Consider the following 22,050-nt stretch of genomic DNA (forward strand, 5'->3'; position numbering starts at 1 on the left):
GGGAACAATGAATGGGGGCGTCACCCACGTTGCCCAGGAGAATCCCGAGAGGGACTATTTCAGCTTTTGAAAAATGAATAGATTGGGACTACCCTGGTGGCGCAGTGGTTAAGAATCCACCTGCCAATGCAGGGGACACAGGTTCGAGCCCTTGTCCAGGAAGATCCCACATGCCGCGGAGCAATTAAGCCCGTGTGCCACAACTATTGAGCCTGCGCTCTAGAGCCCGCGAGCCACAACTACTGAGCCCGTGTGCCACAACTACTAAAGCCCATGCACCTAGTGCCCGTGCTCCGCAACAGGAGAAGCCACCGCAACGAGAAGCCCATCCATGGCAACGAAGAGTAGCCCCCACTTGCCACAACTAGAGAAAGCCCACATGCAGCAACGAAGACCCAACACAGCCAAAAATAAATAAAATAAAATAAATTTATTAAAAAAAAAAAGAATAGATCAGCAGGTGGAGAGGAAGAAGGAAGCCATTCTAAGCCCACAAGTCCCATCTTGAGGATTTTATTCTCTCTTGGCCCCACCTATGTCCATTCTTCCCAGGCTGTCTCTGAAAACCACATTTTGCAACACTTCCTGTTTTCAGTCATTGTCTTTAAATTGTGAGCACCTACATTTCTTGCGTTAGTCTCCTTCCTCCATCCTGGTCTTTGCTGGCAGTTTTATCACGGACAGGCTGCCATGCTCAAATTTACCCTTAATACAAGCACGATACCAAAACCCAATTTGTTAAAGAATATCTATGAAAAACCCAAAGTTAATATCATACTTAATGGTGAAATATTAAATGCTCTCCTCCTAAGATCAGAAACAAGGCAAAGGATGTCCACTCTCACCATTCTGTTCAACATTTTACTGATGGTCTCAGCCAAAGCAATAAGGAAAAAAAATAAGTAAAATATGTACATATTGGAAAGGAAGAAATAAATCATCTTTCCTTGCAGATAACATGATTGCTTATGGAAAAAATCTTAAGAAACTCTTCAAAACCAGTACTGGAATTAATAAGTGAATTTAGCAAGATCACAAAATACATGGTCAACATTTAAGTTCCACTGTATTCTTACAAAGTAAGAGCAAGTAATTGAAAAATGAAAATTTGAAAACAGTTCTATTTACAATAGCATTAAAAAATGTAAATGAAAACCGATTTAACAAAAGGCAGAAGCTTTCTTCATTCTAAACGACAAAACATTGCTGACAGAAATTAAAGAAGACCTAAAAAAACAGCAAGCTATGCCATGTTCATGGACTGGTATTCAATATTGTTAAGGTATCAGCTTTACCCAATTTAATCTATAGTCATTAAAATTCCAATTATAATTCAAGGAGGAAATTTTTTTAGAAGAAATGAGTTGATTTTTGGGGCTTCCCTGGTGGCACAGTGGTTGAGAATCTGCCTGCCAATGCAGGGGACATGGGTTCGAGCCCTGGTCTGGGAAGATCCCACATGCCGCGGAGCAACTGGGCCCGTGAGCCACAATTACTGAGCCTGCGCGTCTGGAGCCTGTGCTCCGCAACAAGAGAGGCCATGATAGTGAGAGGCCCGCGCACCGCGATGAAGAGTGGCCCCCGCTTGCCACAACTAGAGTAAGCCCTCCCACAGAAACGAAGACCCAACACAGCCATAAATAAATTAATTAATTAATTTAAAAATTTTTAAAAAAACCAAAGAAATGAGTTGATTTTTTAAATTTACATGGAAAAGAAAAAGATCTAAGAGTCAAAACAAATTTGAAAAAGAAAAACAAAATTGGGGGACTATGGCTGCCTGATTTGAAGACTTACTATCAAGCTATGGTAATCAAACTTAATCAAACACAAACTTTACCAAACTTAACTGTTCCAATTACCTGTCACTGTGTAACAGATCACCCTAAAACAGTAGCTTAAAACAATAACAATCATTTATTTTGCCCATAAATCTGGAGGTTGACTGGGCTCAGCTGACCAATTCTCACTGAGGGGCTCTCTGAATGAAAATGTAGTCAGTTGATGGCTGGGGCTGGAGTCAACTCCCAAGGCTGCTTCACTCATGTGTCTGGTACCCAGACTAGGACCACTCAACAATGAGGTTCCTCAAGCATCTCTTTCTATGTGGTCTTTCCACATGGGGGACTCAGGGGACCAAACTTCCTACAGGGCAGCTGAAGACTCTACAGTGAATGTCCAGAGAACCAGGTGGAAGCAGTAGGAATTTAATAATCTAGACTTGGAAGTTACCCGGAGTTGCCTGTTCCACCTTCTATCCATTAGAAGTCAGTCCCCGAGGCCAGCCCATATTCATGGGGAGAGGAATTAGACTCCATTCCTTGATGACAGGAGTGCTCAAAAAAATTGCAGACATGTTTTAAAACCACCACATGAACTAAACAAGTGAAGTAAAAATCACTCTTGGCCTAGAAGAAAGTATGGTAGAAACACAAAAGCATCTGACAAAATGATGGGAAATACCATCTGGGACTTTTTGAGCTTCCTGAAGCTCCTGATGAGCTTTATCAGCATGACAGGCAGGTAGAAGACAAGAACCCAGGTTGGGAGAGGGACCTGTCCCCACCTCATACAAAGTATTGGCCTCAACTAGATGAGGTCTCCAAATTTCTTGGGCCTTCTCTTTCATTGCCAGGCCTTTCCAACATGCTGTTCCACTGACTAGCATGCCCTTCCTCTTTCCTATGACTACCTCCTACTCATTCTTCAGGTTCAGTTTAGGAATTTGTCCCTCCAGGAAGCCCTCCTTGACCCCCAAGCCTGGGTCAAGGCCCCTCCCATGGGGTGCCTTAACTTCCTATACTTTGCCCCTTCTCAAGGCTCATTAGTGTCTTGTGGCTACTTATTTACTTATTGATCCCTCTACCGCTTACTAGAGTTGAAGTTCCCTGAGGGCACAAGGCAGTACTTTGTACTCTGGGAAGGCTGATGAATGACTTAAGTGAGGGTGTGGAATATTCCTGATCTAAAATAGGACTCAAAGCTACACAAGGAAGTGGCTGCAAGATCTCTTGCATCACCCCCCTGCATAGGCAAACTAGAACTGGGCAGAGCAGATCTGACAAGAGTGACTAGCTCCCTCAGTGTGAACAGCTGACACTGCAATCTGCTCAACCATGGCCTCCCCTCCAGCCTCCCCAAATCAGCAACTCCCCTTCCCAGCTCCTCTCTGAGAGTAGATCGACCTGCTTCCCACTAAAACCATAGATGCGGTAATAGGAGGAAAAAAAGAGGGTCGAGGTTAGGACAATTGGTGGCAACGAGATGAACACAGATTAATGACGAGGACCTCGCCCTGGCCACCCACCCCAGCCTGGGCTGGCGAAGGTTCATAGTTGATACCCATTAAAGGGCTTAATTAAATAATTATAATTCACACCCCAGAGCATCAAAGAATCAATACCGGGGAACTTTGGGCCACTCTGGGGGTGGCATCCCACTGGCTTCACAGTTCAGCACAGCAGGCAGAGCTGGTGGAAGTAAATGCAGTTGACACGGAAGTTGCATTAAAAGAGGGCAATAATAGATTAAAAGCTGCCAGGATCCTGGCGACTGGCCATCAATATCCTTTATTCCCTACCTCGCCCCAATTCTGCCCCCTCCACACACTATTAGCCCAAATCGATGGGCTGTCAATTGACAACACCAGCTCCAGCATTAATGCGAGCTCACAAAAGAAGCCCGGCCCCATATTATCACTTCTCTTGCTTCCAAATTACCACATAATGCAGGCCGCGGGCAGCTTGTGACATATTAACACCATACACGATTTGTTGGGATTGGACTAAATATTTCATGGCTAAAGATTTCATCAGAGACTTGATGACAGAAATAAACTGCTGCCCACAGGGAAATCACTGGAAATAACAGAATGAGGCATTGTTGGAAAATCCAGAGGGACCAAGGGCTGGTAAAGGGATAGAGAGGAACACTGCCCACAGCTGGTGACCTGCGGTTCAGGGAAAGAGACTGCAATGAAAAGGCCTTTTTATTGGTCCCACAAAAGAACAGGTATTTCGATTTCGTCTCATTTGCTTTCTATTCTTGTGCAAAAGCTGGGGAGGAGATTCCTCTTCTTGATAACAGGGAATGTGATTGTTATGGGTTGAACTATGTACCCCCCCCATTAAAAAAAAAAAAGTTAAAGTCTTCATCCCCACAACCTCAGAATGTAACCTTATTTGCAAACAGTCTTTACAGGGTAATCTAGTTAAAATGAGGTCACTAGCGTGGGCCCTAACCTAGTACGACTGGTGTCCTCATAAAAAAAGGAAATTTGGGCACAGACGTGCACAGAGGGAAGACAACGTGAAGACACACAGGGAGAAGACAGTCATGTGACTGGAGTGCTGCATCCTTAAGCCCAAGGACACAGGAGGCCACCCGAAGCCAGAAGGGAGGCACAGGAGAGCTCCCTCCCTGAGCATGCAGGGAGCATGGCTCTGCCAACACCGTGATTTCCGGCTGCTGGCCTCCAGAACCACAACACGATACACTTCTGTTGTTTAAGTTTTTGGTACCTTGTTATGGCAGCCTTAGGAAATGTTAATATTATCACTTAATTCATTTAATTAATAGTTAATAACCCTTACTAGCACGTACTCTATGCGTCAGGCACAGAGCTAAACTCTCCACATACCCTGGCTCACTTAATCCTCATAACACACCTAATGGCTGATTATTATAATCCCCATTTCATAGGTAAAGATAATCAGCTTCAGAAAGAATAATTCACTGAAGGTCACACAGGTAGTAAACGACACAGCAGGTCCCAGACACACTAGAAACACTAAATCAACAAATAAATAAGGTTTCTGATGAATATTTGCAATGTCTTTTTTGGTTTTTTTAATGTGGCTTGATCTAATTTTTTTTTTAATTTAGTTATTTTTGTTTGCGTTGGGTCTTCATTGCTGTGCGCAGGCTTTCTCTAGTTGCGGTGAGCGGGGCCTACTCTTCGTTTCGGTGCGCCGGCTTCTCATTGCGGTGGCTTCTCTTGTTGCGGAACACAGGCTCTAGGTGCACAGGCTGCAGTAGTTGTGGTACACATGCTCAGTAGTTGCGGCGCATGGGCTTAGTTGCTCTGCGGCATGTGGGATCTTCCCAGACCAGGGCTTGAACCCGTGTCCCTTGTGTTGGCGGGCGGATTCTTAATCACTGTGCCACCAGGGAAGTCCGTTCAATGTATTTTCAAGTGGTTACTTGCCTGCAGCCTGCTTTCTTTTCAGCCCAATCTAATTTTTTCAACTCTTGGGTTTGGAAGCTGTATCAGCTTGGTTTGAGAGTCCACAGTCTCAAAGGGATGTGTAGACATTAGAAGGCAATAGCATAGGGCAGTGGAGAAATTGGAGGATTTGGTGAAAGGGTACACACTTCCAGTCACAAGGTAAGTTTGGGGGATCTAATAATGTACAGCCTGGTGACTATATTTAACAACACTGTATTATATATTTGGAAGTTGCTGAGAGAGTAGATTTTAAATGTTCTCACCACAAAAATGAAACAGTAATTATGTGAGATGATGGAGATACTAATTAACCTCATTGTTTTTTTAATTGGAGTGTAATTGCTTTACAATGCTATGTTACTTTCTGCTGTGCAACAGGAAGTGAATCAGCTATATGTATACATATATCCCCTCCCTTTTGGATCTCCCTCCCACTCCCCCACCCCATCCCACCCATCTAGATCATCACAGAGCACCGAGCTGAGCTCCCTGTGCTATACAGCAGGTTCCCACTAGCTATCTATTTTTTATATGGTAGTATATATATGTCAATCCTAATCTCCCAATTCATCCCACCCTCCCTTTGCCTCACTGCGTCCACATGTCCGTTTCTCTATGTCTGCATCTTTATTCCTGCCCTGGAAATAGGTTCATCTGCACCATTTTTTCTAGATTCCATATATATGCGTTAATATACAATATTTGTTAATTCAGAAAAACTAACCTTATCGTTGTAATCACTTCACAACATGTATCAAATCAACACTTTGTACACCTTAAACTTATACCATGTTATATGACAATTACGTCAATAAACCTGGGGGATAAAATGGAAAACCACCACACAGCCAATGTTATTACTTAGTTCCTTGAGAGTAAAAATATGGTTTCATATTCACATACATTCTCTCTCCCCCCACTTTGGGGAAGCCAGCTCTGCAGCCTCCTTCTTTTCTAACTTAAAAAAGATTTTTAAGTGCTTTGTTGAAATACTATTCATATACCACACTATTCAATAATTCATCTATTTAAAGTATGCAATTCAATATTTTTAGTATATTCACAGAACTATGCAACCATTGCCACAACCAAGTTAGAATGATTTCACCATCCCAAAACAAAACCCCATACCTGTTTGCCATAACTGCATTTTCCCCCAACTGTCCTTTCCCCCAGCCCTAGGAAACCACCTCTATCTCAAAGGATGTGCCTACTCTGAACATTCCACATAATCATACAATATGCGGGCTTTTGTCACTGCCCTGTTTTCAAGGATCATCCATGTTGTAGCATGTATCAGTACTTCATTCCCCTTTACTGCTGAATACTATTCCATTGTATGGACATGCCATGTTTTATTCATCCATTTACTGATGGACATTTGGATTATTGCCACTTTCCCGTTATTATAATCCTGCTGTGAACATTTGTGTATAAATGTTTGTGTGGATTTATGTTTCTCTATAATTTCTCTTGGGTACATAACTATGAGTAGAATGCCTGGGTCACATGTTAATTCTAACTTTTGAGAAACTGCAGACTGTTTTCCAAACCGGCTGCACCATTTTACATGCGCACCAGCAGTGTATGAGGGTTCCAATTCCTGCACATCCTTGCCAACTTGTTCTTGTCTAGGTATCCTAGTGGATATCAAGTTCTGCCTCACTGTGGATTTGATTTGCATTTCTCTGATGGCTATTGATGTTGAGCTTCTTTCCATATGATTATTAGCTATTTCTGTATCTTCTTTTGTCCATTATAAACATTGGTTTCTCTTTTTTGAGTTTTAAGAGTTTTTGTAATACATGCTGGATAGTACTACTTTGTTAGATCTATGACGTGCAAATATCTTCCCCAAATTCTGTAGGTTGTCTTTCTTCACTTTCTTGATGGTATCCTTTGAAGCACATTTTTAATTTTTATGAAGCCCAATGTTTTCTTTTGCTGCTTGTGTTTTTGGTGTCTAATGCAAGGTCAAGATTGGCAGCCTTTTTCTTAGGGTCCTGGGGCTGGCTGCATCCTGAGTGTTCTGTGGCCCAGCTTTAGGCTTCAGTTCTCCTGGCAGGCCCTGACTGTCCTCTCATATTGCAGAGACTATGTACACTACTTCTGCTCATCCCACTCACGCCACATACTGCCCAGATCTCAGGGGCAATCTGAAGACTGCAGGTGGTCCTTTAGGTCAAAGACCTGGACAGTTCTGTTACTGCCAACTTTCATTTGGCTAGAGCTGCTCTGGGCTTGATCGTTTCCTCATCTCATGCAGCTCTAATGTTGGCTCCCCCACTCTGCAAGGAGGAACTGTAGCGGAGATCTGCAGGGAGCCTGAACTCAGCCAGCCAGCCAGCCTCTCACCACTCCAAGAGCCATGACCATAGCATCATAAAGCCCAAAGGGAACACATTCTATCACTAACTTCTGGGGTGCCTGCTCCATCCCTTTTCATTCATTCACTTGACATTATATGTTTACAATGGGCCAGACACTGGCTGGAACTGTAAGAGTGCGTGGATATTCTTGCACTCATGAGTTTCAGTTTGGTGAGGAATTCAAACATTTCATACAAGTCATGAGTCTCAGGAGTCGGAGTCAAGGGTGATGCGGGAAATAACACAGAGTTTTAAACTAGAAAGAGTGGATCAGGAAAGACTGTTTTCTCTTCCCGGGGAGACTCATCTTTTTTTCCTGCGTATTTCAAAGCTCTGTCTGTATTTAACCTGTCTGTCCCAAGTACCCTAAAAAATCTCTACTCAAACCCATACCCCACAGTCAGGGCACTTGCTCAACTTATTCAGCCGGGAATGATTTGCCTGGAACGGGAACATTCGGAGCTTTCTTTCCTCAGCATTTACCATGCTTCTAGTTAGGCAACTTGTGAAACAAAAAGCACAAACCTTACTGAAAATGTTCCAGCAGCCTCTCTCAGCGACCCAAGTAGTTTTCTAAATAGCTTACTGCCATCTAGTGGATAAAGATGTCCTTACAGCCATATAGACCAAAGAAAAGAAAATCCTCAGCCTTTCCCATTTATGTCCCACCAATCACCCCATTTCACCGTAACAGAACCCAAAAGGCTATTTTTCCTAAGAAAGTATATTGTAGGTACTCTATTGTTTCAGCAAAGAATTGTTTGCAGGCATCGTTTTCTTTACAGTACCTTTTAAGTACATAAATAACTGCAGTAATATCATTGGGAGTAAATGTACTGCTGTGGCTTCTAAGATGAAAATTATTCCCTTAATAGTTTAAAAATTCCAATTACTGTTACTCCATAAAAATACATTTTTAAACATAACCATGTTATTGCTAAGTCCAGCTGAAACCAGCATGTAACTCTTAAAATTGGACATGGAGATTGAGGGCCACTGAACTTTTTTGCTCTCACTTTCCAATCCAATGGTGCCCTGTGCAAAATGTAAATGCCAGGCATCCGAGGGCCATGACCTTAGATTTATAACAATTCATTATAATAATCCACACAAAAGTGAAATTGCTTCTGTCATCACCCTATACAGACTTACACATGCACAGCCAGACGATCCAACCATCACTCTTAAGGTTGTTAGGATAATCAAATAGAGTAAGACAAGCGAAAACCATTAAACTATCTAGACTGGAGAACTGTAAATGCTGTTCTTATGGCCACCTTCTCCACATCTTCTTCTAGGCTGTAATAAACAATCTAACTTACACTTACTGCCAGCGTTTCCCGGCAAAAAGGGTGCCATTTTGTAACTGTCTTCATCTTGAGAATGTCAGTCTCTCCTATAAGGCTGGAACACATCTTCACCAGCTTCTGTATCTACTCCTGCAGTCAGGGCTTAGCCCACAGCAGGAAACTAAAAAAATAAGGCAAAGTGAAAGACAAAAATTGACTTGAGTCATTGGGTTCAAATCCCCAGACTGCTTAGACTTCTCGCAAAAGGTAAGTCTCCAAGTTTGAACACCCAAAGGACTGACGGGGGGAGAAAAAGACAAACGGAATTATCTGAAGGACACCGGGACCAAGTCCTTAAGCACGTAATTTCAAGTGTTTTCAGAAGCAAGATTGCAAATTCCCTTGGTTTAAAGAAATCCCTTCCAGTACACATGAACCCCAGGCTCTGCACTGAGATGAGCCAGTACTTCATAATTCACTACACTGGGATGCAGGAGGAAACATACAGGTCTTGCAATAAGTCTACCCCAAATTCGAATGCCTGGCTGGCTCCCCCCTCCACTGTATAATTAAACCTAGCAAATTGTTAATCTAATCCGTAGCTCCTCCCTGACCCCACTTATTTTCTACTACACAGGCCCAGCAATGCATTGTTTCTCCCACCTGTGTAAAGCTTTATTTCACTGATGAAACTTACAACTTATGTAACTGTTCAAATTCAACAACTTCCGGTAATGGCTACTACTGATAACCTTCCACTAGGCCTTGTGCTAATTTTCACCATCACACTTGATCTTCAATTTTCTTACCAAGATCCCATGGTTCATGCACGAGACATGTTACTTCCTTGAGAGTGGTCTCAAAAAACAACCACACATGGTTTGCTCCAGGTTCACAAACAATGCAGTAAATACTAAAACACAGGTCAGATTCCCACTCACTTGAAAACAAGTGGAAAAAAAATACATCAACTATGCTTTCATTTGTAGCCCTTGGAGAAAACAAATTGGGTGCAGTGCTATAAATTCCTGGAGAGTTGCCAAACATTAACACACACCTAAGGCACTAAACTTAGTCAATTTGATGTATTTTTAGAAGAAACATCAGCTGTTTTACGAATGATAGCCTTTAGCTATACCCACTAACCTGAACGAGGGAGGGTCAACGCCAGGTAGTTATTGGGGAAACTCTTACGAAGCTCGACTGTCATCTGTGTTATGCTAGTCGGGTCATCCAAGAACAGCTACAGAAAGGTGAAGGAGAGCTAAAGCAGAAACTAAGATTCGGTCATTCTGCTGAGAATGAACCGTGACCCAAGACATCCCACCATACCAAAACTGAGATTCTTCCTAAGTGACCACTAGGTGGCTGGTTGGCACTAAGCAGGCCCATCTCACACAAACATGACTTTACAGGATTCACTCTCAGGTGCAATACCTTCTGGCCTGTCAACTCAAGCTAACATACCAATGGCCCAACAAACAAAGAACCAACGAGAAGGCCTTTGCTCCTAAGCAAGCTTACCTAAGACAGTCCAGCGTAATTAGGCTTGGTAAACACAATTGTTCTGCCTGAAGTTGCTGAGTTACGTTGGCTATGATTTAAGATGAGATTAGAATTAGACACTCAATTTCCTTAAAGTCTGTTTCAAAGGGGTCAAGGGACCTAACTATGCCAACCTTACAGCTAGCTCCATTAATTCCAAGCCCTTAATACTCAGGTGAGAAAACAGAAAAGCCTCTGCCCACGGATTAAAGGATTTCAGATGGACACTACCTGAAGTCACCTGTGTATACCACATGTTACTTCTGCCAGGATACTTCCTTGTCCTAATTTTGGCCTCAAATTTATCCTCTTTTGAACTCTCAGGTGGTTTCAAGTAAACCACATGGAATACTCAAAAATATCTGGGATGCCCCTTTCTAGTCTAACACAAACACTGGAAAGCACGATAACCTGCAGTTCAAACTACACTAACACTTATGTAGACTTAGTACTAAATGAGCCTAGCTAGCAAAAGGTCTACACATTTTCCCATTTTTTACGCCTTCATTTAAAAGGTTCAGGCAGTTGCCTAGACTTAACAGTTTGTCATTGACAACCCAGATACTGTTGTAATACTTATTAGGCCAGAAAGTTGTTCAACCCCCAAAACCGAACACTACCTTACTGCCCTTGTAAACAGAGTCAAAACAACTTTATGGTGCCAATTTTAAATACAGTTTTATTTAAGACATTGCATTTTCCACTTACAATACAGTGCTTGTAAAGTGCAATGTTATTTCCTTTCCCTGTGCACACGTTCCATGTTCAAGTATCAAGAATGCCCAGTTTACTACAGCAGCTCAACTTTAAAACTGCCATGGAATTTGCTACAAATTTGGGTCCTTCAATGTTGTGTGGAACAATGCTAAACCTATGCTAGGCTGGCTTAATCAACCTCTTCAATGGTGGGCCCAGAGGAGGCACCACCAGACGGAGGAGCTCCACCACCAGGGAAGCCCCCGGGCATTCCTCCTGGCATTCCTCCTGGCATGCCTCCTGCGCTCTGGTACAGCTTGGTAATGATGGGGTTGCAGACTTTTTCCAGCTCCTTCTGCTGATGTTCAAATTCTTCCTTCTCTGCAGTCTGAGGAAAATAAAAATATTTTATTACAAGTTCTTCAAATAGAAGACTCTAAGCCTGATGTAATCAATCTGACACACTGGACACACAACAGCACATGAAGTTACGTTTAAGATCTTGGGTCACTCAGACATCCAAGGAAGGAAGTTGCCAACATCTGTAGTTCTGGTGGAAACCGCGAATGTTTTGAACCATTCATCATCGTGACCCTACAAATTTGTAAAAACCCACCCACCCATCTAAGCTTTTGCTAAAACCCTTTACACCCAACCCCACACCCTCAAATCTTTGGCAATAGAAATTACAAACCTGGTTCTTATCAAGCCAGTTAATTATTTCATTACACTTATCAAGAATCTTCTGTTTGTCCTCATCATTAATCTTGCCTTGAAGTTTCTCATCCTCAACAGTAGCTTTCATGTTGAAAGCATAGGATTCAAGAGAATTCTTCGAAGACACCTTATCCCGCTGCTTCTCATCTTCAGCTTTATACTTCTCTGCTTCCTGAACCATGCGTTCAATGTCTTCCTTGCTCAAACGGCCTGTAAAATTAACCAACCTTTTAGGCAAGACAATCACCTGCAGTTCTGCACCATCACCCTGCAACTCCATTTAGCAGCTAAGTATGATCTCCGCTAAATGCCCTTGGAGTAAGAGTAGAAACACTTGGAAAATAAAACCATTATGAACCAAATTCTGCCTCTAAAAAAAGCAGGTAAGAGTGCCACAGGGTCCAGGGTGCCACGGAACAAGTCAGCATTTAATTCTTCAAATCAGGTATGGATGACAGATACAGAAATGGATTCCCTCTACGAAGGAGTCAATCTCAATACTGGCCTGGGTGCTCAAAAGTGCGCACTTAGCACACTCACAAAATACTGCCCAAACTTACCCTTGTCATTAGTGATCGTAATCTTGTTCTCTTTTCCTGTGCTCTTATCCACAGCAGAGACATTGAGGATGCCATTGGCATCAATATCAAAAGTGACTTCAATCTGAGGAACACCACGGGGGGCAGGAGGTATGCCTGTGAGTTCAAACTTGCCAAGCAGGTTGTTATCCTTGGTCATTGCACGCTCACCTTCATAAACCTTGGTATGAAACAAATAAATTCAAAATTACAATAAAAACACAGAAACAAGAAGAAAAATCACAAATATCTGTGCTACTTCAGATTTGTATTAGCTTGATTAGGAAAGACTGATCGCTCAGACATCCAAGGAAGGAATTGGCCAACACAGGATTTCTGGTGGAAACTACGAATGGTTTTGGAATCCATCATCACAGCGGAACAAGTCTTCCCCAGTTTTATAGGACCTCAAGTAATCTAGGCCACAGAGACATACCTGAATGAGTACACCGGGCTGGTTGTCCGAGTAGGTTGTGAAGGTCTGCGTCTGCTTGGTGGGAATGGTGGTGTTGCGCTTGATGAGGACAGTCATGACTCCACCAGCAGTTTCAATTCCAAGGGAAAGAGGAGTGACATCCAACAGCAGCAAGTCTTGAACATTTTCAGATTTGTCTCCAGATAAAATGGCTGCCTGGACAGCTATATGATTAAAACAAAATTTAAATAAAGCACAGTACTACAATAACTCATTATGTAACTAACCATTCTCAATCGCTCAGACATCCAAAGTTTTGCCGTCATTACCTACAGCTTTTGGTGGAAACCACAAATGTTTAAAAATCATTCATCAGTTAGCTAAGGCCTCCTAACAGGCTGCCTATTAAACTGTTTAACTAGAACAAAAAGATTACCTGCACCATAAGCAACAGCCTCATCAGGGTTGATGCTCTTATTCAGTTCTTTCCCGTTGAAGAAGTCCTGGAGAAGTTTCTGAATCTTGGGGATGCGGGTTGAACCACCCACCAGGACAATATCATGGATCTGAGACTTGTCTAGCTTGGCATCCCGAAGGGCTTTCTCCACAGGGTCTAGTGTGCCACGGAACAGGTCAGCATTCAGTTCTTCAAATCGGGCACGGGTAATTGAGGTATAGAAGTCGATTCCTTCATAGAGGGAATCAATCTCAATACTGGCCTGGGTGCTGGAAGAGAGAGTGCGCTTAGCACGCTCACAAGCAGTGCGAAGGCGACGGACAGCCCTCTTGTTCTCACTGATGTCCTTCTTGTGCTTGCGCTTGAATTCTGCAATAAAATGGTTGACCATCCGGTTGTCAAAGTCTTCTCCACCTAAGTGGGTATCTCCAGCTGTAGATTTGACCTCAAAGATTCCATCCTCAATAGTGAGGATTGACACATCAAAAGTGCCACCACCTAAATCAAAGATCAGCACATTTCTTTCTGCTCCAACCTGCAATTACAAGACAAATTATTCTCATATCTATTATTTGTGGTGACTCAGACTAATCTTGAATGACGCATACATAAAACATGGTACTTACCTTTTTGTCTAAGCCATAGGCAATAGCAGCAGCAGTTGGCTCATTGATAATTCTCAGTACATTGAGCCCAGCAATAGTTCCAGCATCTTTGGTAGCCTGACGCTGAGAATCATTAAAGTAAGCAGGTACTGTGACAACAGCATTAGTAACGGTCTAGGAAAAAAAGAGATTAAAACTTAACCACTATATCATCTACTTGGACACGCAAGGATACATCCTCAAATAACGTTCTGGTTTTACCACCCATTTTGATAGATTTATCTACTGCTCACTCTTACGCCACCATTATCAGGACACCTGGTAATCCCCATCTGTATCCTCCCCTGCAGTACTGTGCACTACTCACCTTCCCAAGGTAGGCTTCTGCTATTTCCTTCATCTTTGTCAAAACCATGGATGACACCTCCTCTGGATAAAAACTTTTTGTCTCTCCCTTGTATTCTACTTGAACCTTAGGCCTGCCTGCATCATTCACGACCATGAAGGGCCAATGCTTCATATCTGACTGGACAACAGCATCATCAAATCTTCGTCCAATGAGGCGTTTGGCATCTGCAAAAGATATCAATACAAACGTTACCTTGAATTTCATTACACTACATCCGTTCCAAGACCAGATGCCTACGGATTCAAGTTCTGAATGACCAAGATGCCGCAAACCTTAAGCCTTAAAAGGATAATCACTGAAGTTCCCTACAGAAAACTTTTCCTATCCTTAGGGCTTTCGCCTCACATTTAACAACCTTCTGAGACAGCTTCTCAGATTACACACTGCCGAAATCACTTAAATTCATACCATGAAGATTTACTGGCTTACCAAAAACCGTGTTGGTGGGATTCATTGCAACTTGGTTCTTTGCAGCATCACCGATCAATCGTTCGGTATCAGTAAAGGCGACATAGCTTGGGGTAGTTCGGTTCCCCTGATCATTGGCAATTATTTCCACCTTTCCGTGCTGGAAGACACCCACACAAGAATAGGTGGTGCCAAGATCAATGCCAACTGCAGGTCCCTTAGACATGGTTGCTGGAAGGAGAAAAAAAAAAAAGTCCATGGTTTGAAAAGCGGTTCAAGCACTTAAAAAACGTTTACCAAGTCAACGCTACCAGATACGACCACTCCGCAAATTATGCTTAGAACCTCGCCCCAGAAACTGCTCTCGTCAGAAATATCCACGCGGGAAGGTCAGAGCAGGCATGGCGTGCTGCAGTAAGGTTGCCGTCCGAACCGCAGAGCCCGCCGCAGACGGAAGCACGCACCTGCCAAGAGGGTCTGCGCCACACCTGAACACGTGGTCCCATGCCCCGGGCTGAGCCTTAGCCCTCCCCTCCCCTCCCCGCGCCGTGCTCAACACAGCAAGGCCTGCAAGGGTCCGAAGCCCCCTCCCCCACTTTGGGCGCGTGCCAATTGTGACTTCCTCTTTTAAGAAGAATGGGTCCTGAAACAAGGAAACAGGGCACAGCAAGCTCTAAGGCGCCAGTTCCACGCCCCGCAAACGGGCGCGGCCTCTTCCCCCTCCGGGCGGCCCGACCTCCGCAGCCCACTCCTCCATCCCGATTGCACCCCAAGGAGGCTGCCTCCCCTCGGAAACAAAGATCCCCAGCCGGGCAAAGGAATCGCCGCACGCACCCTGCCTGACACACTTAGAAGGCCTCCGGCCGCTGCAAACCCATGCAGCCTGAGCCGGGCGGTAGGCTCCCGAAGGGCCGCCAAAAGCCTTGGAAGACAGAGACCTTAACTTACCTGGAGCGCAGGCCCGGGTCCACTGGAAAAGAGAACAGCAACCCACAGAGCTGCCGCCGCGTTCAACGAGACCGGTTTCCGTCCTCCGCCCCGTCTCTTATACCCTGCCTCAGAACCTTCCAGAAGGGGCCCGCCCCTGTCAGTGCCCATCACGGCTCTCTCGGCCAATGGGCGCGCGGCCACCTCCGCAAGCCCCAATGACGAACCCGGCTCTACCTTTCGGGCCTCCCCTCTCCCGCCCCAGCCCGCCCCGCCTAGCGATGACGCACTCACCGCAGCGTTCTGGAACTTTCATTCTCGCCCCCGCTGTCCGAAAGGCCCAGGGGAAAGGGAGGGTGGGGCCGACGGAGCCCGCGCGCGGGAGTCCTCAGTCACCCCAGGCGCGGGGGAAGGGCTCGTCTGCCTCTGCGCATGCGCCCCAGAAATCGCAGGCGGGAGGGACGAAGGAAGGGGAGGAAGAGGGGCGGGCCAACTTGGAACCAACCAATGACAGCAGCGCGATCGGCGATCTGGCTCCTGCGGAACCCCCGGAGCTAGAGCGCAGGGCCTGCAGGGAGGGGTCCGGCGCCGGCAGCCCTGGAGAGAAGGCGGAAGTGGAGCGAGGACAAGATGGCCGCGAAGGTGGTTGCGCCCCTCCCCCACCATCCTCTTTCCCCTACTCCCACCCCGGCCTTGTAGATGGTCTTCTAGGCCCTCCGGGATTACACACACCCACATAGCCAGCGTGGCTCTGTCCTAGGACTGACCCCGAGCGACGGGGCCGAAGTTTCTGACCCCAGGGCGCTGCGAGGGTAACTTGCCCAGTGGCACCCAGATCTGGGGATGGAAGGAGCCGGCCGGCCGCCGCGGTGTCTCGCCTCTGCGCGGGATACGACAGGTTAGCCGGGCAGGCCCCCGGGACCCTCTGTTCATTGTGGTAGCTGGAGGCCGGCTGACCCCGACGCAGAGTGCGGAGAGGCCCAACTTCTCAATCTCCAGGGTCCGATGCTGTGTCTGGATCCTTAGCGAAATAGATGGCTAAACTCGCTTCTTGGAGCCCGGATGCCTCCGTCACCCCCCAGCGCCCACCGAGAACAGACTCGGCTTCTTCGCTTGGCCCCTTCTCCACCCGCCCGGGCCCCCTCACTTCTCAGTTATTTGTTTAAAAAAAAAGAAAAGCTAGGGAGCTCTTTCCTTGTAAGTGAACCAGGCGTAAGGAACCTGGGTTCCGGTAGCCCTGTGTCCTTGATTGAGACTTCCTGAGTGTCTTACTTTCAGTAATTCGAGGTAATATCTTTACTGCCTTGACTTTCGGCAAAAACTAAGCGAGAAACCAGGCAGAAGCGCCTTGAGAATATTACTGAACGAGTGGAGTGCACAAAACAGTGTACCTAGAATTTCAAATTGCGGCGCATGATGCGGTGTTTGGGGCCTTGTCATTCTAAGCCTTTCTCAGCACGTTGAATGCTTTCTAGTGAGCGCTTTCAAACAGGCTGGGCAGGTAGTATTCCTATTTAGTAGATGAGTGGGCACAAATAGGTGAAAAGATTTTTTTTAAGACCGCCTAGCAGAACTTTTAGTGGCGTGGCTGGAATTAGAAAGGTCTCCAGACTTCGAGAAGGGCCGTCAGACGAGAGATACCTTGTCCTTGTCCAAGCCAGTAAAGCCTAGAGACAGATTCGAATATTGGATCAAAGGATGTCCTTTCTGTATTTGTCTTCTGGGGGAAAATGTGAGCTTGAGTCCTTGGAGGTATGTACCTAACTTCTCCCCACTTCCCAAGGAGTTCGTTTTATATGATGCTTTCACAGGGTACAAAGTGCTTTCATTTGTTATTTAATCATCAAAACGATTCTCTGAGAGAGAGATCATTCATTCCTGTGTTAGGAGAGAAATGAGGTTCAGAGATGTTATTTGTGGGAAGTTAAACATCTGGCTGAGCTACAGTAGAACCTAGCTCTTGATTCCAGAATCTTTGGTCTTTTTTTATTAGTAATTTCCTTCCTGAAAACACGTGTAACTCGAACTGCCGAGAAAGATGTATACTTCTTGCAGTTTTCTTTAGCATCTGCAGACTTCTCTCCCCACCCAATTTATAGAGTACAATCTCTGAACCACACCCTACATTTTGCAGCTTTTTAAACTAACCTCTGAACTACCTACAAGATTTGAACCGGTGGAAAATAGAACGGGTGCCTAAATCCACGGGTTTGGGGTATCCCACCTAGTAGTAGTGATTACAGAAAGCTGAACAGATAACCTTCCCTTCTGGTCACTTTCAAAACGCGTTCTAGGATTTGAACTATCTTCTTATCGACTAGAATGAGAGTTTATGTGTTATGTATAAAGTTCAGATAATGATAAATGTCCTGTCTCCACCTCTTTAAATGCACAGGGTTTCAAACCCACTCAGGATCTAAAGTTAAAGTTTGGGTGCCTGGGGCTCCAGTCTGAGGCCTAGAGTTTCTGACTAGGGAAGAGGGTCATGATTAACATTTTTTGAGTGCTTGTCACAGGCCAAGCACTGTTCTAAGTGCTTTGCATATATTACCTCATTTAATTCTGTGAAATTTTTTTCAGATTTATTTAAATCTCATAGTAGTTACTTTTCAGATTTCTTTGAACCCCTTAGTGTGTACTTCTTTTACTGGCACTTCACCTGGATATAAAATACTGGCTTAGTAAATATTATTTATTTTGATAAAGTCCTTAAGGTCGGAAACTGTCATGAACTCTGTCGTCACTTGGTTTGTCCAGGACTACTTAGTATCTCGCCTTGTGAGAAAAAAGTGCTTGGTATATTTGTGACTGGAATCAATAAATAATAGATCATATTCAGTCTGAGTTCTTCTGTTCTTCAGTTGGCTGCAAGCTAATAAATAAATTTCCAATGCAGGTTATATGAGCTTCAGCCTCTCCTACAGTATCACCTTTACTTATTTATTTTTAAATTGCCGACACAGATGCACCTGTAATAAATACTTGGTTTTTGTGATCAAACACAGTCCCATTTACAAGGCAACTTAGAAGTTAAAATTGAAATATAAACAGCTTAACACGAGAAATGAAGCAGAATTATATATGTCTTTTTCGCAACGGCAGTTTTGAAATTGTTCTTATACAGGGTAACAACAAAGGCATCACTTCATTCTTTTACAGTTCTAAGTTTAGTGTGTGCATTTTATTGAAATGGTTATTTTCTAAACATCCACATCATTCCATCTGTATCTTCTTCCAACACTTTTTCTTCCACCATCTATTTTATCCTTTTTTGTTTTATATTAAAGAATCAAATTTGTTTGACTTGCAAGGTTAATGGAATATGGTTTGAAACCAGTAGTGGCTCAAACTTTATCTTAAACCCAGAGCCTGTCATATCTGAACCCAAAAGCCTGACTGAAAGAGAAGCACACTATCACTAAGACTTCAGCACCTTATCTCTCAGAATCTTCAATTCCTAGAATTTCTCAGATTTCAGGGAATAATTTGTTTTGTGACATTTTTTGTAGATATCCAGTATGAATGGACTTCCAAAATAATATGGATATTCAACTGGTATTTTAGTCTTCTAATAACTAACCTGTTTAAATAATCAAAACCTTTTCACGCAAAGGGGACTGATTCCTGCTTGCAGAGGCATAAACAGGAAACCTTAGGTTCAAAGGTAATAAATAATGATAAGAGCAAATTTCTAGTGATGGTAGAGCTGCAGCTGCCACAGCATACTCATTTGGCTCAGGTACTCTAGGAATGAGAATTCTCAGAATTACAGAGCAGATGTGTTATGTTGCCTGGACACCACACTATCAGAAGAATAAGGAAGTGGAGTAAGGAGTTTATGTCTTACAATGAGGCAGTGTTAGTATAAGAAGCATTCCAAATGTGCTAGCCCTCTTAAACTAATGGCAGGCATTTTTTACATTACTTCCTCAATGTCTCTTATGTCCCAACTTTTTTTTTGGGGGGGGGGGGGCCGGGGGCCATGCCACGTGGCTTGCGGGATCTTAGTTTCTTGACCAGAGATTGAACCCATGCCCTCAGCAGTGAAAGCATGATGTCCTAACCACTGGACTAACAGGGAATTACCCCCAATTTTTTTTAGAGGAAGACAAAACTCAAGATGAAACTTTCACTCAAGGATAAAACCCTATTTCTTAAAGGACTTTGGAAGGAAATGCATTCGTACTATGTGAGAATTAGATGTAAAAATGAAAATCAGAAATAGGACAAAATCCCAGATCAACTTTTTCCCTTTAAGTGCCTGATTCCCATTTTAGGAACAGGGCTTTCAGCACCACGCTCAGCACTACTTTTTCTTCCCTATAGCCTGCTGCCTTTTTTTTTTAAGACTTTATTTTATTTTTATTTATTTATTTGTTTATTTTTACTTTTGCAGGGCCTTAGTTCCCTGACCAGGGCTTGAACCCTCACCCTCGGCAGTGAAAGCGCAGAGTCCTAACCACTGGCCTGCCAGGGAATTCCGTGTCCTTTTAATAATAAAAAATATTTTGCTCTACCACTGGTGATCTGTTGACACTTGCTTCAGAGTCTTTGAAGGGCTATTTCAGGTTTAGCATTCTAGCCATAGGATGAATTTGACTAGCAGAGTCATCAAAACTATTAAAAAGGCAAGTTGTATTGGAGGCTGCTTTCTTTTTATTTCTCAGACACCTGTCTTCTCCCATGTGTCAGCTCTTCTGAGAGCTATCCTGGTAAATCATTTCTGCTAATTCTTTCCAAGATGCCAACAGTATTTAACAGGCACTAACCTAGATCCCTCCTGCCACCCACTAGTTATCCTCACCACCTCTTCCCTAAATGTTAATATCCTATCCTTCCAGCCCAGAGCTAGGCTTCCTGAGAGGCTAAACTGGGAAAATACTGACTTTCTCTCTGTCTCAACCTCTCAGGAGGGAATGGTCTGATGTCCATGCAGTGCCATCAGGAAAGGTTGTCAGTCCCTGAACTTTTTGATAATTTAAGGCCTAGAATCAACAAAAGTCCCAGGTTCACATCTTTCTCTGAAAATGAAAGAAATGGAGGAAGCTCCAAGTTTGGTGCAATGCTGAATTTCTGATGCCACTCCTTGACATATTAAGAGAAAGCTGATCTAATCTCCCTTTTTAGTCTAGTCAGTCTTGAAATCCTGATTTCATATGTTCACTGAAAGAAGAGACTGTGGTTGGATGATCTTCCAGCATTCTGAAAAGATCTCTTTCTCTAGAAGACTTCTTTCTAAGGAGATTGTTAAATGACACCTAATGATTGTTTTCTTGCTCCAGAGATATCCAGCAGGGAAGTCCTTAGAGACATCCAATTTGAGGGAAAATCCACAATTATTCCAGCATTATATTTCTGATATTTGTCAGTGGCCCTCTGAACATCAAGATGGAAAGCTTTTCACAGTCCCTTGTTACACATTTTGGACTCCCTTTTTTTTTAGTTCAATATAAGTAGGAAGATTAGTAGTGAACAGAGTGGGAAAATCTCAGTCATTCTCCATCTCCCACTATTTCTCAACTCCTCTTGAAATTAATATCCAAACTTTCTGGTAAATAAAGTCAGGTCAGGATGGAAGAGACTTGTTTCCTTTTTTGGAGTTTTTCATGGTGCAGATAGGTGTGATATAAGGCTGTGGGTTCTGCTTGACTCTGAATAATCATAGCAATCCAGTAGGTTTGCAGAAATGCATAGAAAATTTATGAACAACACCTCATTTCTTAACAGTGGTGAGTCAAAGTGTTGACACAAAACAGCCCAAGTGAGGAATTCTAAGTGTGTTCACTTCCCCTCTCCCCAGCCTTTCTCACCACAGGTCCTGGTCCCCAAATGCACAGATTTGGCCCCCACTCTGGTCTAAAGGCACAGTGAGATGCCTTTTTGGAGACCATCAGCTTACATCCTTTTCCTTGTTTGGTGTCATATGAGGAAAGTGTTCATTTGAATCTCCCATGCAATGGTCACTGCAACTTAAATGACCTCTCGTTTGGTCCGAGGCGGTTGTGTGGCTGGTGACTGGGCGTCAATGACGAGAAGAGTCCTGACTCCTGGGAAAGGATGGGAGTCAAGTCCGCCCGAACTCAGACAGTTTGGAAGGCTCTGCTCTGGCTGGGGATCGTGCCGGGAGTGCTCTCTGCTTTGGTCAGGGTAGCGTGGTGGACTTTCTTTGGTTCAGACCCTCTTGCCTCCGGCCCCACGGGACCGTAGGTGTGGGTAGCCAGCCCTGGCCGGGGCGCCGCTTCCGAGGACGGTGTCCGCTGGCTGCGGGAGCCGCTGTTAGCCGTGGAGCGCGTGGAGGAGGAGCCCGAGCGTGAGCTCCGAGAGCCCGAGGAGGAGGAGCTGGGTTTCACAAGGCGGGCTTTCGGGGCTTCGGCATCTTCTCTGAAGAGGAAAAACAGCAAAGATAGA

At 44.2% G+C, this 22,050-nt stretch overlaps 2 protein-coding genes and 2 non-coding genes across 4 annotated transcripts in view; all 4 read right to left on the reverse strand.

Annotated features, from left to right (window-relative positions):
- Nucleotides 1-11,082: 11,082 nt before the first annotated feature.
- Nucleotides 11,083-15,778, reverse strand: HSPA8 (heat shock protein family A (Hsp70) member 8). Its single transcript, XM_022560220.3, has 9 exons — nucleotides 15,664-15,778; nucleotides 14,737-14,946; nucleotides 14,266-14,471; nucleotides 13,920-14,072; nucleotides 13,273-13,828; nucleotides 12,858-13,060; nucleotides 12,404-12,602; nucleotides 11,821-12,053; nucleotides 11,083-11,514 (listed from the first exon to the last, which is right to left on the reverse strand). The coding sequence occupies exons 2-9, from the start codon at nucleotides 14,939-14,941 to the stop codon at nucleotides 11,317-11,319; spliced, it is 1,953 nt and encodes a 650-aa protein (XP_022415928.3). The 5' UTR covers nucleotides 14,942-14,946; nucleotides 15,664-15,778; the 3' UTR covers nucleotides 11,083-11,316.
- LOC149748828 (small nucleolar RNA SNORD14) lies at nucleotides 11,634-11,718 on the reverse strand. Its single transcript, XR_016393981.1, has one exon. It is a non-coding gene; the product is annotated as a small nucleolar RNA SNORD14 (small nucleolar RNA).
- On the reverse strand, nucleotides 12,716-12,801 carry LOC115804209 (small nucleolar RNA SNORD14). The gene has a single exon (XR_004025076.1). It is a non-coding gene; the product is annotated as a small nucleolar RNA SNORD14 (small nucleolar RNA).
- Nucleotides 15,779-15,879: 101 nt separating the features above from the next.
- The window catches only part of CLMP (CXADR like cell adhesion molecule), a 93,783-nt gene continuing 87,612 nt past the window's right edge, over nucleotides 15,880-22,050 (reverse strand). The window contains exon 7 of the mRNA XM_022560221.2: nucleotides 15,880-22,023. Within this exon, the coding sequence (XP_022415929.1) occupies nucleotides 21,723-22,023 (301 nt within the window). The 3' untranslated portion in view covers nucleotides 15,880-21,722. The remainder of the gene's footprint in view (nucleotides 22,024-22,050) is intronic.

This window comes from Delphinapterus leucas, chromosome 7 (assembly GCF_059928025.1).
Source record: "Delphinapterus leucas isolate spDelLeu-1000000601 "Yukka" chromosome 7, BTC_Dleu_Yukka2, whole genome shotgun sequence".
Lineage (NCBI taxonomy): Eukaryota > Metazoa > Chordata > Mammalia > Artiodactyla > Monodontidae > Delphinapterus > Delphinapterus leucas.

Bases quoted from the DNA above. Each gene is read 5' to 3' on its own strand.
- HSPA8 (XM_022560220.3), bottom strand. From the start codon at position 14,941: ATGTCTAAGGGACCTGCAGTTGGCATTGATCTTGGCACCACCTATTCT. The intron at 13,061-13,272 runs GTAATCTTTTTG...TTAATCATATAG, and splicing joins GGCTGTTGCTTATGGTGCAG to CTGTCCAGGCAGCCATTTTA. The intron at 12,603-12,857 runs GTATGTCTCTGT...TTTCATACCAAG, and splicing joins AGCCCGGTGTACTCATTCAG to GTTTATGAAGGTGAGCGTGC.